The sequence below is a fragment of the Myotis nattereri genome (assembly GCF_964212035.1).
Source record: "Myotis nattereri genome assembly, chromosome: 13".
NCBI lineage: Eukaryota > Metazoa > Chordata > Mammalia > Chiroptera > Vespertilionidae > Myotis > Myotis nattereri.
This window is the reverse complement of record NC_138088.1, coordinates 51,447,637-51,470,867: the sequence shown is the minus strand read 5'-3', so window position 1 is coordinate 51,470,867 and position 23,231 is coordinate 51,447,637. Positions and strand designations below refer to the sequence as shown.

Here is a 23,231-nt window from a genome sequence, read left to right as displayed (position 1 = left end):
ACCACGTGCGGGTGTGCACGTACAGTGCGAATGAAACTTCGTGGCCCATGTGCAGAAGTTGGTATCTTGTGGAAGAGCCGCTATTTTGTGGAAGAGCCACATTCAAGGGGCCAAAGAGTCACATGTGGCTCGCAAGCTGCGGTTTGCCAGGCCACAGTTTGCCAACCACTGCCTCAGATTATCCAATTAAAAAAAACAAAACAAAAACAAGACAACAGCCAACACAGCAATAGCCATCAGGTGTGAATGAATAAAAAAAATTGTTGTCAGATCGGCAAAAAATATATTTTTTGGTGTGCCGCAGAATATTAGTAATTAGTTTACATGTGCCATGAGATGAAAAAGATTGAGAATCTCTGTCTAGCCTATTCTGACCAATCCGGGAGACTTCCTTTAAGCTGAAATATAATGAGGGCAAAGCTATGGATTCTGTATCATTCCATTCTATATTTTTTAAATGCTGATCTTGATCCATTAAATAAATTTCCTAACTTATCAACCTGAGAAACCTACATAATATGTATGTACAATATTGGAATCCACATTACTTGTAATTTCCTTCCAATTCTAGGGTCCTACGACTTCTACTGCTGAGTCCAAAATAACTCAACCCATGTAATTATCAGCCGTCTTTATGGTTAATGCGAGCACAGAAACCAGCATGAGAAAAAAACTGCACCCAGACAGGGAGAGAGAACACCTGGTCTCTTAGCAAAGGCCACGAATCACATGAGCTCCACCTCGCGTCTCCCTCCAGCGCCTCAGATGGCCTGCGTGTGTAGCTATCCGGCTCCCGAGCCAGGCTGCCTGGGTTCAAACCCAGGGCTCCGTACCTTTGAGAAAGCCACTTACCCTCCCTAAGCGTGACTTTCTACATTTATAAAATGAACATAAAAGCACTTCTGCCCCCCAGGAGGATTAAATGAGAAGCACAGGTGGAGTTTTTAGCACACCCTCCTGCCATTATGCTGATGGAAAGTCGCTTCCCAGGTGAGCAGCTTGCCCAGGCCTCGGGAATGGTGGTGGCCCATTTCCTTAAAGGCTCCAGCCTGAAGGATGGTGTGAGCCTGAGCTGGGGGGGTGGGGGGGGGGGCTGGGGGGGGGGGCGTGGTGGACGGAGACCAAGCTGACTTCCCCCGGACCCTCGTGTCAGTGCTGAGCACAGTCCCTGGTGCAAATGTGTCGGAGAAATCGCTGTTGAATGGATGCATGAGTAATCAACCAATCAGCTAATCAATGTGCCTACTCAGAGCTCCTATCAAGTGCTCTGCACAGTGCCAACTTCAGGAAGCCACTCACCCCAGAGCCAGAGTTCACCCGCACGGCCCCCAGGGCCATGCCAGGACTCGTGCAGGCCCCGGCCATCGCCATGTGCCAGGAAGGCTGGGCCTGATCTGAAGTGAGAGCTGAGGCAGCCGACACCAGATGGGACTCCTTTACAAAATCAAACCTAAGGCCCTGCTTATCAGTAATTCCCGCTCGCAAGAGACGTTTAGGCTATTTCTTCGTTTCTTTCCAAAGGGCCTTAATTAAGAACACATTTATGCGCCACAAAAAAAGCACCCCAGCCAAAGCTGCAGCTCCCCAAAAGGTGGAAGAAACTGTCATAGGGCCAGGAAGTTTCAGGTAAGATGAATGCCTGTAGATGAGTCCCAGCATCCCGGGCCAGGGCCCCTTGACAATGAGGATGTGTCGAGATCTCTGTGGTTCTCTAACCTGAGTTTCAAGAGCAGGACTAGTCCAAAGAGAAATGAGGAAAGCACAGTTGTGACCAGCCTGCTGCTTTTATGATAATAATAATAAACACTTTTAGTATTTGCTATTCCAGGTCTCTGCATTCTAGCCCTCCTAAGAATCTCTCAAAACGAGGACTCTGTCGCCACTGGCTAGCTAAAGACAGAGGCTCAGAGAGATGAAGGAATCGCTCAAGGACAGAGGATTCTCCAAGCTCAGATGCACTGCATTGCTCCCAGGTGTTTCCTCTCATCAAATCCTGGATCGGATGAAAGTTCCTCCTGACCCTATATCAGGGGTGGGCAAACTTTTTGACTCGAGGGCCACAATGGGTTCTTAAACTGGACCGGAGGGCCGGAACAAAAGCATGGATGGAGTGTTTGTGTGAACTAATATAAATTCAAAGTAAACATCATTACATAAAAGGGTACGGTCTTTTTTTTTTTTTAGTTTTATTCATTTCAAATGGGCCGGATCCGGCCCGCGGGCCATAGTTTGCCCCCGGCTGCCCTATATGCATCCAAATCACAACAATACAAGTGCACCTGCTATTATACAAAATGCAAAACCACCTAGTCATCACTTTCGCACAGCCTTTTCCAAAACCACCCACCCACGGCCCATCCTGGAGGGTCCTGTGCCAAGACTGCACCTGTCCCAGAATTGGCAAACGCTTCTGTCATGGGCTGAAAGGCGGCTCCCTAAAATACATGCCCACATCCTGATCCTAGAACCGGTATTATTTCATATGGCCAAACATGTGATTAAGTTAATGACCCTGAGATAGTGGCTTGTCCGGGGTTCTCGAGGTGGGCTCCAAATACAATCACATGTATCCTTATGAGAGGGACTTTGGGGACAGACACAGAGAAGGCAGTGATGTGACATTAGAGGTATGGATTTGAGTGATTTGGCTAAAAGATGAGGCACACCCAGAATTGCAGGCAGACACCAGAAGCTAGACGAGACATGGAACAGATGAGGTTCTGAACGTCTGGAGGGAGGACGCATCAGCTTCCAGACTTTGGCCTCCAGAACTGTGACAGCTGCTGATGGAAACCACCCAGTTTGTGTTAATTTGTTACAGCAGCCACAGGAAACTAATACTCTCTCCGAACAGGCAAACTGACTTGGTCAGGCCCCATCACGTGGCAGTAATGTGTGGTTCAGAGACAGAGTTACGGCTCCTACATGTTGTCCCGGGGTTTCTCAGTACCCCAAACCCCACAGACCCACTTTTCATGGGTGCAACAGGGAGCTGCTCAGTTTAAAACAAACTCTTGCAGCTTTAGAAACCACACTGATGGACACAGGGGTGCTGAAGGGCAAGGGCTTGGGCTGCCATTTGGGAGACTGGAACCTGGTCTACCGACAATGAGACAAGCTGGGGGGAGGAGGGAGATCCCTATTACAGTTAAAGAAGACCCCTAAGGTACATTGGATGTTGGCGGGAGGGCAGGAAGCATGTGACTAGGTGGTCTACTATTTTGACTTCTAGAGAGATCTGCATGCCAGTTGTTGGCTGAGGGACCAACCCCACTCTCACCTGTTTTGTGTGTGTGTGTGTTTTGTGTTTTTTTTTTACGGGGAAGGGAGGGCCCTTGGTAACAAGGGCACTGAGTTATATTCCAGCATGGCTGAAAGGATTACTGAAGTGACTGACACCTTGGAAGCCCCGAGAACACAAAATTTGAAAGCATTATGGGAAATTTCCATTCCCCTCTTCCCACAATACAGGTGTAGAGTTGGCCAACTTTGTTCATTCCTTCCTCCAACAAATATATATGGAGCACCCCCTATGCGCACGGCTCTAAACCAGGACCCTAGTACAGGGCAGTGAACACAGAAGCCACAGCCCTGTCCTGGAGGGCTCTCTGAGCAACGGTTCCAACCACAAGCACTTTTGCCCCCCAGGGGCCACCCGGCAATGTCTAGGCATTTCTGGGTGTCGTGACTAGTGGGGGAGGAGGGCATCTAGTGGGGAGAGGCCAGGGATGCTAACACCCTACAATGCACGGACAGCCCCCCACCACTAAGAATTCTGTGCACAAAATGCCAACAGCACGGAGCGGTGCACATGACAGGAAGTGGGGGAGAGTTTAAAGGGAGGGGACAGCAGAAAGCCGTGGAGCTTACTGGGGAGACGTCACCCACCCTTGTCTACGGCGCTGTCTCTGCTGGGGCCTGAGGATGCGAGGAGTGTCCAGGTAGGAAGCGGGGAGCAGGCGCCGGAGCAGAGCCGATCCTTCCCGGCAGAGGAGACGGCATCTTCGAAAGTGGAAAAGGAAAATGCTTTGAGGAAGCGGACCTCTCCTCCATCCGGCTAGAGGGGGAGTGAGCGCAGGGCGGAGGAGGGGCGCCAGGCGAAGCGCAGGCCCGCCCCATCGTGGTTGGAGGACCACGCTGACTACGCAGGAGGCACACCTGTGTCAAGAGCACAGGCTTGGAGTCCGAGGCGACTTTAAATCCCAGCCCCACCACCCCTCATGCTCCGCGACCTGGGACAAGACACAAGCCCTGACTGTCTAAACCGGGTTTCAGAGCACAGAGCAGAAGGTGGAGGGAGAATAACACCCCCTCAGGCGTGGGGCTGGGACGAGCGAACTCACAGGGGCAGCTCCCACACCACGTGCTGCTGCAAATATTGTTCTCATCTGTGTTTTCGAAGGTCACTCGGGGGTCAGTGTGCGAACTAAATTGGGGCAGGACCCCAGAATCACTCCTTCCTGGGAATACAGAGCTAAAAGCAAAACCAAAATACCGCGATTTCACAAAACAAGAACTAGTGGGCGGAGAGCAGAGCTTCGGACGTACTGTAAGGTCCTGATGACAACTCTGTGTGACCTCGCCTGACCACAGCGGCGACACGGGCAGCTTGATGGCCCAGAAGTCACTCCTCTAAAGGTGAGCACCATAGGCATTGTCTCTCCTAGTCAGCCTGAGAAGTGATCACCACAGAAACCTTAGGCCAGTGGTTCTCAACCTTGGCTGCACATGAGAATCACCTGGGACTCTTTTTAAAATCCTGATTTCTGGGCCTGGATTCCCAGGCCCAGGTGATTCTCATGTGCAGCCAAGGTTGAGAACCACTACCTTAGGCAGATCTTCACCGTGGTCCATTGGTGATGGTAACGACCTTGCACCCTGACCAGGGCAGGCAAAGAACTTGGGTCCTACAGATTCCTCTGCACAAACCTTAGGTAAACCATCTCAATCCAACTTTCTCGACAGTCGCTCACTGCCCAAAAAAGGGCTTCGAGTTGACCCCTGGCACCCCTGTCTGCACGTAACTCATGGAAAGAACTTAGCCGAAACCGGTTTGGCTCAGTGGATAGAGCGTCGGCCTGCGGACTGAGAGGTCCCAGGTTCGATTCCGGTCAAGGGCATGTACCTGGGTTGCAGGCATATCCCCAGTAGGAGATGTGCAGGAGGCAGCTGATCGATGATTCTCTCTCATCGATGTTTCTAACTCTTTGTCTCTCTCTCTTCCTCTCTGTAAAAAATCAATAAAATATATATATATAAAAAAAAAAAAGAACTTAGGATACATTCCCATCAATGGTCCTTAAAGGGGACGGATGTAAAATGATATTGTGAGTGAGAGGCAACTGGGCTGCATAGGAGCGACTGTTTCACAGCCAGAGGGTGACATGTGGTCTGTACCTGTGCTTGGCTTTCAGAAATGAACTTACGGTGACAGAATATGCCGAACAGGGAGGGGAGAATCAACCCCTCGAAAGGGTTCGAGACCACGTCTTGGTACCTGAGTCACCACCCACCACCCATACCAGCCCCGGGACCTCAGGTTTCAGCAGGCAGATCCGGTTTCCCCGGAGATAAAATGCAAATCACAGACACACGTGACCAGCCTTCATCTGCACACACTAAGTTGCTTTTATTAACCCAGCACGGCATGCTACAGATACTGTACAGCATGAACATTTATTCATTACAAAAATGGCTTCCAAACCATTAGAAATGAAACTGGAATAAGAGCATAAAACGGAACAGTAACATCACAACTGTTAGGAAACATTCAAAGTATTCACACACAAAAAAATGTTATCGTTAGCATCTTAATAAACCAGAGAAAAATCGGAGACAGTTTTACAATCGCTTCATGTCAACTACAATGGCACTGTGAATGAACAGGTTTCAGCTTTATACAGCATTTTGCAACATCAACATGCCTAGGTTTTGTTTATTTTTAAAGTTCGCTACCTACTCATATGTCGTACAGGTACATAGAAGCGGTAGCTGGTTTTTCCTTTAAGAGTAATCTAATATACAGAATTTTGGCCCTTAAGGGTTTATACCTCTTCATTTAAAATGCTTTTCTGGACAATCTGCTACCAAACACATCTTGTTATAGGTGACATTAAAACTACACACAGATCTACCTATGTAACATCACAGCAAAACATGGTGAACGGAAATTACAGCATCGAAAAGAGGGAGAAAGCTAAAGTCACTGAGAATTTTGGCACATAAAGTTCCGCAGTCAGTCCACATCCTCGGGGTGCAGGGCATTCGACTGTGAGTTCAAAGAGGACACAGGGACGTTCCCGTCGTTGCTCAAACAGCGTCGCTAAAATTCCCTCGCTAATTTTCAAGTCTTGTTTCACATAATGGCTTTTAAAACAACTTTTGTTAATGCTACTGATCCTTTAATGCAACTATTCATGTCCATTTGGCGGCATCTGGGTTTCATACAGAAAAAAAAAAAAAGTCGAAAATGGAAACAAACAAAAAATATATATACACATTTTATATATAAACTTAAAAACCTTGTACAAATGAGTTGTTATATATAAGATGCTGATGCTAAGGGGGAAAAAAGACTTTACACAGTTTCAAGAAAAAAAGGAAAACATATTTTAAAAGGGACGACGTACGGGCTCGACGAGCAATCTCTAAAGCAATAAATACTACTGGTCCAACAGCGCTGCGATGCCATTAAGTGTTGAGTAGCATCCCCTCCCCCCCCAAAAGAACAACACCATGGAACAAGGTATATTAACACATTTTAACCCTTTGTTTCTGTACATTTAAACAATAACAAGTAACATCACAATAAAAGTTGTTTCACACGGAAGAAGAAAAAAAACTCACGGCACTGCATTCGTCGTGCCCTGGTGGTTTAAAAACCAGATGTAAAATGATTGGTTCGCAAGCTCGTATTTAATACAAATAATACAGAACCAACTCCTTCTGGAGGGCTGCTTCCAAATTGCTTCTTTTTTTTTTTTTTTCCTTTTTGCTTTTTAACCAGTCTTTTAAAACTAAGCTATCCCAACTACATAACAGTTATGTATATATATATATTTTTTTAAACGCTACAAAGACTTTAAACAGCTGTTGATAAAAATTTTGGTAGAATCATGAGGTTCTTCTCTCATCTACATATTTAAAAGGAGACATTGAAATAAGAATGGGTCAAATATTGACCAATGAACTCGATAAACATTAACTAATGTAGCCACGTGGCACAAAATTAAGGGTACAAAACAAAACCTTCCAAAAAGGGGGGAGGAAATGAAGAAAAGCAAAATGAAACACTACACAAAACAAGCGGGGCTCACGAAGCTAAAGCTATTCTAAAGACTTGGTTACCAGGGAGAGCGGCTGGGGCTGGGTCCCGGCCAGAGAGCTGTGGGAATGTAAGGAAGATGTCGACGGCTGTGCAATAGATGACGAGGGCAGGATGGGCGGCTGCAAAGCGGCGGGAGGCAGGTCCAGGGCCCCGTTGGGACAGAGGGCAGGGGCCTTGCCATGGGCGGCCTCGGCAAGCAGGAGGGCGGGCGGCGGAGGCATCATGGACAGGTGGGCCAGGGGGTCGGGCTTCAGGGACAACGAGAGAGGCTGCGTCTGCTCAGTCTGCGACTTGGCGTCTTGGGGAGGGGAGCCTAGCAGGTTGGGGGAGGGAGGAGGCGAGTCTAGTAAGCTTCCATCTGAAGAGGGTGGACTGAGGCAGCTGCCTTCACCTTGTATGTAGCGAACGCACTTTTTTTTTCTCCTAGAAACAGGGGAGAGAGGTTCTGTGAATAACAGGCAGAGGTGCCAAGGGAGAGAGTCAAGCCGACGTCACCTAGCGGATGCCCCACGGAGGCGGCACGCCCGTGGCCAGAGAGCTATTAAAGTTCCACGAGGTGCCGTGCCCACGTAACTACTGCCCACACATCAGTCTGCTCTGGTGAACAAAATCTATTTAATTGTATGGAATTCCCTACCTACCCGCTGCCCCTACCCCCACTAAACACCCATGACCCACCCCTGCCCAAATGTCTGAGCAAACTACTGGATGCCACCTGTAGCTGGTGGCATCGATTTGCTAGAAAGTGAGATGAACTAATAAATTATCACTTCTTTTTGGGCTTAAGCATTCCCTCACTCTCCCATCAGACCTTCCATCCCCACCCCCCTTCCCTCTCCCGCCCCCCAATGGTGTGTGTGTGTGTGTGTGTGTGTGTGTGTGTGTGTGTACAGAGAAAGACAGAGCCCCTTCCCAGGTGCCTCACATGAATATGAAACTCTCAAAACGCTGACTACTGAGCCCATAGAGCTGAAGGCAGCACCAGCAAGAGGCTTAAAGTTCTTAACACACCACCACCACCACCACCACCACCACCACCACCACCACCAGGCTGCTGGGCCCAGAGAGCTGTCGGGCTTGTCTGTTAAGAACCACACCAAATCAAGAGAGGTCAGAATCAGGTGAGAGGAGGGGGAAACAAAAAAGAAAACAAAATAAAAATAAATAAATAAACGGAAAATAAAGAAACAAAAACAAAAACAAAAAAACACCAAAAACAGGTAGAAGAGGATCAACAAAGGTGGAGAAGGGGGAAGAATAAGAAAAACAGAAAATGATCCAAAGGAACAAGAATAACTGGTTGTATGGCCTGCAGGTTGTGGATTAAATTGTGATTCAGTCTTGATTTTTTTTTTTTTTTTTAAGATTTGGGGTCTTCCCCTCCCTCACCCCAGAGTGAGAAGGCTGGAAGGAGAGAGTGAAGATGGCATGGAGGGGCGCCCTGAGGCCGGTAGCTGAAGGGTGCAGCAGGTCACAAGGAAGTGAGACAAGAAGAAGCCAGGGGTCGGTCCCAGCATGGACCTTCTGGGTCTGGGTTGTCCCGATTGGTGTTTAAACCACGGAGGCTAATTTTTTTGCACCAAAACCAGAATCTCCCTTTCCTACTTCCTGTCTATGTAAGGGGTCGGAATGAAAATTTCAGAGCCTCTCTTGCTTATCATCGAAGGTTGGGGAAATCAATTCAAGAAACTGAGCCTGTGACCTCTACGCCTCTCCTACTGTGAACCCCAGTCTGATGGGCTAATACTGGGTAGCAAAGGTGGCCCTGAGATCAACCCCCATCATGCTATCAAAACAATGCAGATGCAGGGGGGTGGGGAAGGGAGCTGATCTAAGGAGAACCTAGTCAGGTAGCACCCACTGTAGGACTGGGAACACTCCATCCGCAAATAAGTATGAGCGCCGGCTGGCTTTCCACGCTGGAAAGCAACGAGGCTGCTGCCTGGCTGAGGCAACCACTGTCAGATGTCACTGGCCATCGAAAGGAAGGGGGTGTGATGAGTTCCTCCTTGGGCCTGAGCCCAGGCTGTCTGATCATGCCCCTGTGTGTGGGGGTGTGGACTCAGCAAGACGGCAGGAGGAGGGATGGGAGGTGGGGTAGGGAGGATAGGAGGGACATGCTTGGTCTTCCCTGCCTCCTAGAGGCCAAGACCCTGGGCAGGGGGCCTCAGGGTCTTCCCACCCCTCTCTGGTGGAAGGAACTCTGGGGGAGTGGGGGACAGTCCCCCTCATCACCTTCAAATTGACACGGTTCCTTTCTCTCCTCTGGGATAGACTGAAATAGAGGGTGGGTTCTACTTCCATCCCAGAAGCCCAAGATCAATACATAAGCCTATCAATTAGAGCTTTAAACCACCTCCGCCTGCAGATCAACACATGCTCAAAACACTAAGATGTCCATGCATTTTAAAATGGGAGACGGGAGGAGGTGAGGGGAGGAGAGCATAAGCAACATGGAGAAATGAGAGAGAGAAGAAAGGGAGAGGGAAAGGGGAAACACAACAGGAAATAAAGGACATCAGGCAGCATTCCATGCTACATTAGGGCAGAAGGAAAAGATGGGAAAAGCAACTTGGTGGGCTCAAAACAGAATCTTGTTAAAAATGTGCTCAAATGTCAAATAACATGAGAAACAACCCTGTGTAGGGAGCGAGGAGCCGTGACCAGCTACAGCGAGGAGCGGTTCTGGGGCTCCCCGGCCCTCCCGCCCTCCCTGTGCCACCCGCGTTTCCGTGGGTGGCATGGGGATGCGCAGGGCACTTGGACATGGGACATGGGGACTATGAACGGGGAGTATTCTAGGAGGTGGCTGAGCAAATGGCAGTGAGCACACACACTTCTGACGGGCCGGGAAAATGCCTCGTTTTGCCAACTTCTCTTTTTTAAAAAACACATTTTGTCCTAGTGATTTAGCATCAAGCCAGGTCCTGGGAAAAGTTGAGGAGAAAAGGGACAAAACCCCTCCTTGTACCCTCCCCGCCTCCATCTCTAATCAAGGAGTGGCCTCTTAAAAATCCCTTTTTAGCTTCTTATGGGTTGACGGGGAGAGAAAGAATTCTTCCTGATCCCAGTTTGGAGTTACACCCTAAAAGGAGCAGGAAGGTATCTGCTAACAGCTTTTAGGGTACGAACACTGCCCCCCACAGAAGACAGTGGCCACTAGGACCCACCGACAGTGCTGAGGCGGGAGGGACCCCAGGAATGACGAGGACCCCTCGGCACCCACAGCCAGGCCGCCACACCGACGGCTGGCCCCTCGAAGCTGCAGGTGAGGAAATCACGTTTACGAAGCAGCTACCAAGGTCTTCGGCTGTTTTTGTTTTGGGTAAAAATGTCATGAAAATTCTAGTCTCTGAGGAATTTTCATGGCTTTAGGTAAGGGCTGTCTGTGTCTAGGAAGGGGTTGTCCGTCCCGTCAAAGTTAGTGATGAACTTTCACCCAAAATATAAAAAAAAAAAGGGCCAAGTCTACCTCGCAGTCGCTGCTTCCCAAACAAAACAGGGATTCACGGACCATGGCTCGCCTCCCCAAATAAAATGCACAAACCAGGCAACAGTCCACCTGGCGAGGTGTGCGTGTGGTGCGGCCATACTTTCTATAGTGAGGAACCCTCTCTCCAGGTGCACCCTGTGGTTAGCTCATCCTTGGCCATGGCCACGGTGGGTGCCTTGGAACAGGGTTCCCCAAGCCAGTGATCTTCCTACTGGGCCCCACAAATTCCCAGCCTGGATAGTTAGGGGAAGCAGGGCCCCTGTCTTCCGGGCTGGCCCTAATTAAATACTAACATCTTCTGTCAACCCCATCAGGAAACCCCTTTCTGTTGCACAAAGACTGTGGGAAGGACATCTGTCACCTCCGTGAAACTGCCGTCTCGCAGAATGGCTGAATCAACCCCTCTCCTGGTGGGCCTCCGCCCCGAGGCCCCCCCATCCTCACTCACTGGGCGGAGAGTCGCCTGGGGACTTCCCTCTCCATCAACTCTCAAGCCCTCTCTCCCCTAAAGGTGCTGTCAACGCCAGGCACTGCCCCAGTCTCTCGCTTGGAAGGCATCGGGAGGGGAGGAGACACGGGAGTCGTGGGCATGCACGTAATGGGATGGACATCTGATCTAACGTCTAGACACGGAACAAATGGCAAAGGCATGGAGGAGAGGGACACGTGACAGGGGAGGCACTACAAACAGAAAGGCGTGTTTGGGTGTTGAGATACCTACCATCATAATATTCCAAATTCAAAGACTGCTTGTATCAGAACAAAGAAACAACAAATTTAACCAAGGTGGTCATTGAGGGAAGGAAAGGAGACAGGCACTAGTCGGTATCCCTCCACCAAGAAGGAAGTACCTATCCCTTCCCTGAGGTTACAGGTTGGATGGGAGCCTGTGGGTGGAACCCGGGGTTGAATCGGGACGCTACTGATTCCTTTTGGAACCAACGTGTGCTCTCTCTCTCCCTCTCTCTCTCTCTAATAGAGATGTGTGTGTTGTTTGCCCCGCAGGCCAGCAGCACCAGGGCGTGGGCCTGCGGGGCTCCCTCGTGCAGCCCTGTTAGCTGGTGCCTGCCGATCGATGCCACGCTTCTTTGCAGCACTGTAAAACAATGTCAGCTAGCCAAGCTCCTCTGCACACAGATGTGGGTTTTTAACATAAAACAAAACAAGAAAACAAAACCAAAAAAAAGTAAAAAGCCTGCCCCAGAGCACATCTCCAAGTGCCCCGACTCCTCTGAGTGCACGGAAATGCTACTGCAACCAATTCCAGCTCCTTCTGCACCCGGCGTTCGGGCCACGGGAGCATGCCCGGGCTGGGCCAGTTCCAGGAGGCTGGCTTTCAGAGCAAAAGGACAAGTGCCTGTCCTGGTCTGTTGGGGTTGCTGTCTAGGCCCTACCACGGGGGTCATGTGTTATTTGGAAGAGGATGGGGGAAAGAGAGGAAGAGACAGTGGGGAGAGCGTAAAATTAGCAAGGGAATTTGGAAGAGTGAGGATCATTAGTCATTGATGCCAGTGCAAGGTAGACGGGGACGGGGTCCAGATATATTGACACACTAAGGTATCAGAGGACAGAATTGCTTTGATTTTCCCAAAGGCCTCGCAGTGGTCATATACCTGCACGGTTTGCACCATAAAGTCTGTCGGTCAAGCCCGAACAGTGCCCGACACTTCTTTGGAGTATTTGCATCTGTTAGCATAAGGTAAACACAAAAAAACACAACACAATGGTGGGTCGTGCTCAGCTGCGTGTGGACGCTCAGCTACAGCTGACCTGTCTTCCGCATCACCTCGGCTCTACTCACTCCTTCCCTCACCAAGGGCATGAAAGGGAAGGACTTCTATGAGTCAAAAGAAAAAAATAAAATAAAACGATAAAACACACACATACACACACACACACACAAAAGAAAACAACAACCAGAAACCAAAAAAAAAAAACAAAAAAAAAAAAACAAGGGGAAAAAAAATAAAAACAGAGAGAGAAGAGGAGGGGGAAAGGCGACGTTGTTGGCGTCTACCTAGGCCAGGGTTACGGTGGATGTCCCTGAGCCCCGTCCCGGGCTGTCATGAGCAAGGGGGTTGGCAGGCAACGTTCCCTGGGAGGGGCGTGCTGGGGTTTGCTGTCGCTGACCCGAGGAGGCACAAGTGATGCTGTTTTACAGTGGCATTTTGGCTAGCAGCAGCGGGGGAACAAGCACATCCCTCACAGAGCAGTGTCCCGCGCCCTCGTGTCTCCTAAGATCCACACACAGAGCTACAAAGCGACAGGCCAGAGAGGGGGAAAGGACCGAATAGACCAGCTGCAAACCAGCACAGCGAATCTGGGAAAATCTATACACACCTGCAAGGGCCGCACCAGTTATTCTGTTGATCAAGGCCAAAGCGCGCTCGGCATTTCTTAGGAGCGCTCAGGTCTGAATGAGTTCAAGAGAGAAGCGAGCAGAGGAGGAGAACATGGGAGAGAGGGAGAGGGAGAGAGAGAGAGAGAGAGAGAGAGAGGGGGGGGGGAGGGAGGGGAAAAGAGAAAGATACAAATAAGAAAAAAATAAAAATAAAAAAGGGAATAAATCAATGACCTGGTTACTAATGACAAAATATCGACTTTCGATTTTTAACTTTCTTTAATAATAAAAAAAAGGTAAAAAAAAAAAATCACATTCTTATTCAACTTGTGAAATTAGCTGTTGCAAATAAAGCTGCAGTATCCCTTCATTAAGGACTGTCTCAGATTCCGTTCAAGCTGATACAGGGAGGTCAGGTACTAAATACGTAGCTTTCAAATAATACGTTTCCACTTTTGTGTGTTTTTTTTCTCTCAATTTGTTTTTCTTAAAGAAGAAAATAAAGCAAAGGAGGGAATTAAGTTTGTAACATGCTTTTTTCTTCTCAGAGTATAACAGTACAAAAAAAAAAGAAAAATACTGCAAATAAAAACAGAACAAAATGAAATGAAACAGAAAGAAATAAAGGAAGAAAAGGATTGTGGTACTGGGATATTGCAGCTTTTGGAATGTTCATCTTTTCTTTTTTAATCTATGCTCATTAATATTAAGAGAGGAACAGATAAAGGTACACAGGCTATGTAAATGAGCTGTGAGGAGTTAGTCAGAAGCTCATAGCAGCATTTAAGCAGGTACAGTCAGTAAAATGCTAGTGGGCTTGCAAAGTATGAGCAGAAAAGCAAAAGGAAGAAAAAAAACTAAAATTTAAAAAAAGCGAAGGAAAAAAATAATCATACTGCAGATGCATGCTTGCATGAGAAAACTTAGTGGGAGCAATGAAAAAAAATGCCATTAGATTAAGGAGGTTTATTACTGAATTCCTTCCATTTTTTTTTTTAAACCAGTCTCTTTTAAAGAAATACTGCATATTCAATTTGCACAGTTAGTTCAACTCTAGATCACTGTCATTACTGCTTAAACAACTGTTATGGGAAAAATAAATAAACAAAGCAAAAGTTAAATTAAATTAAAAAAAAAGAAAAAGAAACAACAAAAGCAACTGAAAAAAAAAATTACTCTACGGAAACATACAAAACCGAGTAGATGGTCATTTTAAAGAATGTTCAAATGTCATACGTGTTTTAATGTTAATCAAACTATAATGGCAAGAAAAATTAAAAAACAGTTTAAGCAACTATTTTAACGACTCAAAATGACATTAGCACCTGTAATCGGAGGAAGTGAAAGGCAAGGATTTAGGAAACATTCGCTGTGTTCTGAAAAAAAAGAACAAATTATACAAAGCCTTCAAAATGTTTTTGTTGTTCGTAAAAGCCTGGCCTTCTCCAAGGGACCTGAGATTGCCTATGCAGTATTTCTAATTTCTTCTAGAGAATGACAAACCTCCTTAATTTAAGTCGGGTGCAATTTACCACTGTAAAGGCATGCATCGGAACATTCAGGAACAGCCCAGTTAATATCGAACACTCACACACTCCCCTCCTACTCCCCTAGCCCCCCCTCAGCCCTGCTCGGACACATACGGAGTAAGCAGACTGTGTGAACCCGCATAGGCATGCCTACTGCTCTATAGTTACTTCCAAACACATTCCACTAGAATTACAATGTGCTTTTCATGCAACAATAAATGTTACTAGCTTTAAAAGGGCAGTCATGAAGCAATTAATTAAAATGCATAAACAAAAAGGCTGGCTAAGATGGGTCCCCCCACAACGTCCTGGCCTTGAGCTTCTACTGCCTCCCCCCCCCCGCCCCCGCCAAGCCTAACATAAAAGAGTGGTCCTGAAGGGCGCCGCTCCTCCCTGCATCCGCATTATTCTAACTTACCATTGGTCTCCCCGGGCTGCTTGTCCCTTTTCCTCTTCTTCTTCTTCCCCTAGACAAACAGATAAAACACAGGGAATTATTTCGAGTAACAGGTGGGAGGAGGGTGTTGGGGCTCCCCTGGAAAGGAGGCGGGAGGAGGGGAGCAGACTGCTTGCTCCTCTCCATCCACACCAGCTACAACCCCCACCCCCTTTAACCCTAATGCCCAAAGGAACTATGTGCCAGCCGGCAGGACGCCGGCCCCACAGAGAAGAGATGGAATTGATTGGGTAAAGGAGACCTCTTTCCCACACACCATGTCCCTCCTCAAACCTGACCCATAAAAGGATGAGGGAGGGACAGGGGGTGTGGACAAACTGGGCTAGAAGGGCCCATGAGCCTAGCTCCGCAGCTCAAATGAATGTTGAGATGGCTGTGGGGACACAGAGCCTCCTGCTCATCCGAACCTCTTATCAAGGCCAAAAGGTCCTCATTCTGAATCAAAATTTAAAAGCTGAAGCAGGGGTTTTTCAGAGCTGTAGTGTAAGCCTCGGTGTGAGAGGACAGAAGAGGGGATTTAAAAAGGCGAAACAGAACCTGAAGTCATGAGTTCCTTCTAAAACTGCTGAGTGGACATTCACAAAGGGGGGACATTGTCTCCATTCCCCCCTTATATCACGATAAAACTCCTAATAGTAACAGCTAATGTTCACTGAGCACAGACTACAGCCAGCCATGATTCTAAGCATGCCATGTCTAGTGACTCATTTATCCTCACTCAGTCCTAGACCACAGGTCCTGTCACCATTATCTTACAGATAAGGAAACTGAGGCACAGAGAGGTTCCGTAACCTTCCTGAGATCACAACGCTAGCCAATGGGGGGGCCCCAGGATGGGAACTCAGGGGTCCTGGTTCCACCGCCCTGACCCACTGAGCTATCCTGCCAACATACTGAATGCCTGGCCTCTGAGGAAGGTTTGTGATTGATTATGGGCGACACCCTGCATGGAGTCGCTCACATCCTCCAACCTGATCCTCCCTGAGACCCTGACGGTGCACGCATGGCCGTGGGTGTGGGTGGGAACAGGAGGAGTTCTGTAGAGGTGACTGCCTCCTTCCAGGCCTGAAACTCCTGCCTCTCCGCATTAGTGCCAGTCCTGTCCAGGGGCTCCCTGCCTGGTGGACGGGAAACGTCACCAACAAAAGGCCTGGCCTCGCATCTCCATGTTCTGAATATCTAAAAACTACCTTCGCCCAAAGGTTCCCGTGGCGCGTCGACGTCAAGCTCGGAGGAGAAATGAGCAGTGACGGGCAGAAAACCTGAGCATGCACCAGGGCTGCGAGGAGAAACTCGGGGTGGAGAAGCCACCAAGTTTTGGCTGCACCCCAGGGCTGACCGCCCACTGTCCTAGAGACAGCCCCTCTTTCCTCAGATCGTGGGGCCCGTACCACTTGAGGATTTGTCTTGGCCTTCAGTTCAGCGTTTCCATTGGGAACATTTTATGTTCCTAGACATACAATGGAAGAGAGGGAGGGGAGAAGAAAGGCAGGGAGGGAGGGAGGATGGAAAGAAGGGAGGAGGGGGAGGAGGAAGGGGTTCGTGGGCCTTCTCGGGCCTCAGACGCCGTCTTCATCGTGTGCCTGTCCTACGTAAGGAGCCAAGTGCCGCCTGGCCACCTTGGGATAGGCAGGAGTTCAGTTCAGTTAGGAGCCTGGGCTGGGCGGTGGCCGCAGCACAGGCCCCAGGGCTTCTCAGTCATCTTTAATACAATGTTGTCGTCTCCCACCCCCCCCCCCCCCATTTCCGATCTCTCACAAGCTATTCTAAGGGGCAGCTGAAAATGCCACTGCCCATGGGAAGCTGTCCATTTAGGACAGTGACTGAGCTGTCCACGACTGAGGAAACAGCCATTCGGACTAAAGACTTCTACAGGAAGGGGCGTGAAGAAATGAACGAGCACTACTTAGTGAAGAGGGAGCTGCGTCTCAAGGGAGATGGATACTTCATCATCTTTTTTTTTAGGGCCTAAAATATGGTGGTGAGGGGGAAAAATGCCAGACGAGCACACGGCCAAGGCCAGTGATCGGCAAACCGCGGCTAGCGAGCCACATGTGGCTCTTTGGCCCCTTTTGAGTGTGGCTCTTCCACAAAATACCACCTGCGGGCGCGCACGTACAGTGTGATTGAAACTTTGTGGCCCATGCGCAGAAGTCGGTTTTCGGAAAGAAGATAGACGAAACGAGTATACAAGACGAGTGTGGACGGGAGAGTTAGTTGGAAGGGGTCGACCTCAGCGAACGTACCTCAATCTGATTGAGGACGTTTTTAGCAAAGGCCAGCTTAGGAGTACCCTAATTAAGTTAATAACAATGTACCTATCTATATAGCTAAAGTTTAAAAAATTTGGCTCTCAAAAGAAATTTCAGTCGTTGTACTGTTGGTATTTGGCTCTGTTGACTCATGAGTTTGCCGACCACTGGCCTAGGCTCTCTCCCTGCCTGACCTAGAAGAGCTAGAAAGGGAATCGTGTGCTATTACCCAGCCAGGGTCCACGCCACTGGGGAAGGGCTGTTTTCTGTGTTCCAGACGGTGCCACACCCCACACCCCACACCCAATGGGACTCCCTCACTTCCACTCTGCTGCGCTGGCGGCTGGAGAGTTAGGAATGTGAGAGGCACAGAAAACCTTCCTGAGGAACCTTCTGGACTTTATAATGACCAAAAAATTCTATAAACCTCTAGGTCAGGTCAGTTAAAAAACATACTAACATGACACCACGATCAAATTCATAAAAGCTTGACGTTTTGATTCTTGCTCCACAGGCTGTTTCCTGGGGGCATGGACAGAAGGCAGGGAGGGAGGGAGGGAGGGAGGGAGGGAGGGAGGGAGGGAGGGGGAAAGGGAGGGGACAAGGGGGAGAAGCAAGGAGAGATGGAGGAAAGGGGAGGAAGGGAGGGGAGGAAGGGAGGAAAGGGGAGGGAGGGGGAAGGGAGGAAAAGGGGAGGGAGGGAAGGACGGAGGGAGGGAGGGAGAGAGGGGGGAGGGGGGAAGGGAGGGAAGCAGGAGAGATGGAAGAAAGGGGAAGGAGGGGGGGGAGGGATGCATTCACACCCATGAGTACTGTGCCATAGTGACAGGCATCTGACAGCACCGCTGACAAGAGAGGAAACTCCTATGGCTCCAGATCCAGGTCTTCCTCTCACTTTCAAGTCTTACCAGGGGTTCCCCTCCTACACCAGACCCCTCCAACCCCTTCCAAAAGTAACACGGAGCTGAAGTCATCTCAGGCGCCTCTGCTGAAACCTAGAAAGCAGGTCTGAGAAAGCCTCGGGCGACACCTACCCAGTCAGCAAGGGCAGCGGAGTTTGGAGGCTTTCAGTCAGCCTGTCCCTGTGGGGAGGTCCCCGGCGCTGTGCACTAGCCCCCAGAGTAAACAACATACTCGGGGTGCAGCGCACACTCTGCACAGCTACACAGGAAGGCCCTCCTACCACCACATGCCTGCTGGGATAGGGATTCCTCTTGGGGCACTGTTCTGGGTTACTCCGAGGACTGGGTCTGGAGCAGGGAGAAGCTGGGACTCACCTCTAAGGACTTCTGACCCGAAACGAGGGAAGCAGCTGTCCTGACATGGACGGCTGTGTGGGCACCAGTGGAGGCTGCAGGGCCTGCCTAGTGCTGGAGAGCTCCACCTCGAGGTCAGGGGGTGGGGTGGGGGTGAGGGGCAGCGAGCCTGTGGGAGCAGGAACGTTCTCATGCTCTTCCTCCCAGCCCCAGAAGAACGGCCTCTCCACCACACACATGCTGAGGACACGTGCAAAGCCCCCAAGCAGTTCAGGTCCTGGGCGTGACCATCTGTGAGTGACAAGGGCTCTGAGCAGAGCCACTGAGCCACGGAGAGGTGCTCGGACTAGTTCCAGTTCCACCTCCCAGGAGGAATACAGCCTAATGCTGCCAGCTCAGGGGGCGGGGCCTGGAGGAAGATGGGTGATGACCACTTGGGAGCCCAGCCCACAGGTCTCGGTTCTCCATCCCCCTCATCTACACCGCCAGGAGCAGGCTGGCAAGCACGTGTGTGAAGGGATCAGAGTAAAGGGGGAGGAAGCCGGGAAATGCTGCTCCGAGCACTCGGCCTTCCCTCAGGACTCACGTTCCCGTGGACCATATGACCTGCTGACGCGGCCAAGTTCTGAGCCAGTAAACAGGTCTGATTTAGCTCAAAATCCCCACCACACCACGTGCACAGTAAGTCTGCGATCAGCAATGGCGGAGCGGATCTCAACCTGCATCCGAAGAGAGCCCTTCGCCACAGATGATGCCCATGGAGAGTGAGGGCAGGAGCACCGACTGGCAGAAAGTCGCCCATGGCTCTGAGGTTCTAACCAGGAACAGGACGAGGAGCCTGTAGCCACAGTTCTGTCCCACTGCCCCCAACAGTGGACGACAAAAATCACTTCATGTAACCCAATGCTCTGTACTGAGGCACCAGGCAAAATAAGAGTCATTTCATCCATCCAGAGGGGAGAGAGCCCAGAACTTGAGCTAATGGGCAACATGGAGAATAAGAAAGAATGGTGAGAGGTGACAGGGGTCCCAGAGGACAGCGTTTAGGGAAGAAGAGTCATGAGTGTCATTACCGCTGCAATTAGTAAAATAAACCACTGACAGTGTTCTCTAAAATCCAGGAGAGGAAATTAGGCAAACCTTGCAGCTGACAGAGTCCAGGAACACAGGGCTCACAAGACACACCCCTTGGCCCGCCCTTGCTGGGTCCCTGCCAAAGGATGACTTCTACTGGCTCCTTCAGGGATATTCCCATCATGCCCCTCAGGATGAACGAGGCTCCCAGCTTCTACTGCACCACAGAATAAGACAGTAGTTTCCATTTTCCCTCTTACGGAAGGGCCTGCTGCTGGAAGATCTGTGAGGAACTACTCTCTCCCTCCAGGGACCAGTGCTGAGAAGCCCCGTCCCTCCTCCCTGAATGCTGCCGGGGCCAAACCGGAGCCCCAAACGAAACCCTCCGAGCCTGGTGCTAACGGTCCCCGCAGAGGGCAGAGGGAACCAAGCTGACATTCCCTGTGTCCCCGAGGACATCCGGCACCCGCCTGCAGACCAGTCCCGAGAAAAAGGATCCACTTACATAGTTATCCCGTGCGGACCAGCCGGGGTACAGCTGCATGTGGAGCTGCCGCTCCTTCCGCGCCAGCTCGTAGTATTTTGCTTGCTCCTCTCTTGACAACGCGTGCCACTGGAGGGGACATGGGGGGGAGAGAGACAGAGAGAGACATGCAGAAGTCACCAACTACACTGCGGCGAGGGGGGAAGGCGGCTTCCTTTTTGGGTAAGCCCATCCGGAACCGTACAACCTGCAGGTGGTCTGCGGGGCCTGGCCCCAACAGGGGTGGTCAGACAAAGCACAGGTTGGCGCCTCTGTCACTCCATCCCCTGCCCTCTCTGGGGGTGGGGGAGGGTCATGGCTGTGGCTGTCGGAGTCCGGAGTGACTGGCCTGCCAGTGTGGCCGAAGGAAAACAAACGGGGACACCTTGCCACCCCACCAGCTACGTCCTAGTCCCCTCTCCCCTCTTCCCCCCGTGAGGCAGCCACCTACCCTTCGCCCCAGGATCTGGTTGATGGCCGCGCTCTCTTTCAACGTGCACTCGGCGACGACCTTCGCTCTCATTTCCTTCATATACAACATGAACGCGTTGAGAGGTTTCTTTATGTGGGGCTTCTTCTTTTCCTCTTCCTTTTTGGAGTCCTGATGCTTCCTGGATTCGGACAGAACACACAGACACAACCCTGTGAACAACCGCGAGGGCCAACTCCCGCCGCGGCACAAGGCCCATTTCCATGGTTCCCCGGCGCCCACACCCAGCAGCTTTGAATGAAAAGCTCGCTTCCACGTTTGGTCTCCCCGAGCCTGGACAATGGAACAGAAACAGCCTGGGGAGGGGCTGGGGGACACAGAGGTTTTGCAATCAGTTCCTCAAGTGTCACAAGCACACAATTTTCCCAGGCTGAGGGGACGGCACCTGTGGCCGCCTGCACCTTGAGGCGTCGCCTGCTCAAAGGACAGAGCTCGAAGGCTCAGGGATACGGGGAGGGACAGGGACGTGGTTGCAAATCCCAGTCCAGCCGAGAACATAAAAGAAGTTCTCTTGACCCCGTCCTCCTGTGAGGGTCCGGAGCCCACAGCAGCTGGGTGTCTGACGGGATCACACGCAGCATGACAGACAGCCTTGCCCAGGGCCACCAGCCAGGAGCCACCATGCCAGCAGCCACAGGCTAAACGCAATGAAGAGCGACACCGTGCTAGCTGGTTTGGCTCAATGGGCAGAGCGTAGACCTGCAGACTGAAGGGGTCCCGGGTTTAATTCTGGTCAAGGGCACATTCCAGGGTTGTGAGCTTGATCCCCAGTGTGGGGCATGCAGGAGGCAGCCAATCAGTGATCCTCTCTCATCGTTGCTGTTTCTCTCTTTCTCTCCCTCTCCCTTCCTCTCTGAAATCAATAAAAATATACTAAAAAGGAAAAAAAAACACGACACTTACGAGCTGTGGAGTGAGCCGACGTCACTCTGGGAGGATTCCTGCTTGACGGTCGGCGTGACGATGGCCGGGTGGGGGATGCCGGTCGTGTGGAGAGTGTGATGTGGTGGGACCATGTGGGGAGGGAACCTAGAAGACAGAAAGCTGTGTAAATCGTCAGAATCAAAATGAATGAATGAGGAGGGATGTGCACACACAATACACTACGACAAAAAAGCACGTAACACTCACATGAAAGCAACCCACGGCATATGAAACCTGTCAGCATTAATGAGCGATCAATTAAACATAATGACTCTCGTAATGTCAGTAAAGCCAATCTTCCCCTTCATTATGCTTCCTGACACAAGACGTTATGATTTCCAGCATCTTTCGCAAAAGACAAATCTAACTGATGTCCTTGGGTGGCAGAGGAGGCCCGGGCGACCTGTTGGAGATCACACGCCCACGTGTGTTTTGAGGTGTTACCAGTGGCATCTATCTAAGAAGACAATTTCCTAAGCCCTAATCGGCGCCAGATGAGAGGGGAAGGCTTTTGTTGTGTATTGACAGCCGAATAAAATATTAATGCGGCTGACGTGTACACACATTTCTGACAGGGCTGCGTGGGCCTCATTAGGTCTCATTCTGTTGATGGGAGTGTAATACAATTTTTGTTTTGCTTTTGCTGCTGTGCCCCATCGTCTTGACAGGAATGGGAGACAGTGAGGCAGAAGGATGGAGAAAATCCAAATATTTCCCATTTGGTTCTCATCAGAAGTCACAGACATTTTAAATAAGTTTGTATCGGCTTATGGAAAGATGCAAAAAAAAAAAAAAAAAAGCACCCTGTAACACGCACACACAGAGCTTTGAGTTCTGATCTTTATACCCTTTCCTGCTCTAAAATTCTGGGATTCCTAAATTACTTTGACTTAATATATCACCTATGCTATACGCACCTATGCATTAACCTTCTAAATGGTTACCAAAAGCGGAAATAAAGACAATAAAGTGTGTGTCGTCTCCTCTGATGCAGCTTATTTCTAGGAAAGTCCTTTGAAACACTGTTTACGCCCTAAAATGGCATTCCCCAACCATGCAGACCCGCCAGACCAAGGGCTGATTTCAAAATACTCTTGGCCCATCTGCAAGCTGACACGCGGATCGGACAAACAGCTGTCACGTGTCCTGGCATGCTGGAGTCGCCATGATTTCTATTAGGTCACAAGAACCACCCCTCCTAAAGGAACATATGGTCAGTCCTCAAAGTCATCCACAGTTTCTGAGACTTTAAGCAAAACAACATATAACAAAACCGGTTTTAGCACAGGCTAAGTGATATCAAGAAGGGTGAGGTTACCATGGCATCTCATCAATGTGACAGCACCATGGCACTTAAGGAAAAGATGTTCTTTGAGGACCTGCTGCATCCTACTGGAGAGGGAAGTAAGGCAAGGGGCAAAGGGGGTGGGACCCCCAAAGAAAAGAAAATGGCAGGTTTGGGCTCCCAGCTGCCATGGTTATGCAGTGAGCAGAGGGGGGCGCTGTTCAGGCGAAGAGGAACCCGGATCAAGCCCCTGTGGCTTCCTTAATAAATCCCAAGCATA

At 50.0% G+C, this 23,231-nt stretch overlaps 1 protein-coding gene across 22 annotated transcripts in view; it reads right to left on the bottom strand.

The window, feature by feature from the left end:
• Positions 1–5,608: 5,608 nt before the first annotated feature.
• The window catches only part of TCF7L2 (transcription factor 7 like 2), a 197,184-nt gene continuing 179,561 nt past the window's right edge, over positions 5,609–23,231 (bottom strand). For 3 of the 22 annotated variants that reach the window (XM_081104662.1, XM_081104655.1, XM_081104658.1), the window contains 6 exons: positions 21,646–21,771; positions 20,704–20,863; positions 20,235–20,342; positions 15,109–15,157; positions 14,487–14,537; positions 7,001–7,750 (listed from right to left, as the gene is read on the bottom strand). In XM_081104662.1, coding sequence (XP_080960788.1) covers positions 7,671–7,750; positions 14,487–14,537; positions 15,109–15,157; positions 20,235–20,342; positions 20,704–20,863; positions 21,646–21,771 — 574 coding nt within the window. In that variant the 3' untranslated portion in view covers positions 7,001–7,670. Of the gene's footprint in view, positions 6,435–6,560; positions 7,751–11,541; positions 11,567–12,433; positions 12,507–13,160; positions 13,234–14,486; positions 14,538–15,108; positions 15,158–20,234; positions 20,343–20,703; positions 20,864–21,645; positions 21,787–23,231 lie in introns of those variants that run through there. The other 19 variants (XM_081104665.1, XM_081104656.1, XM_081104660.1 and 16 more) reach the window with 12 other exon arrangements.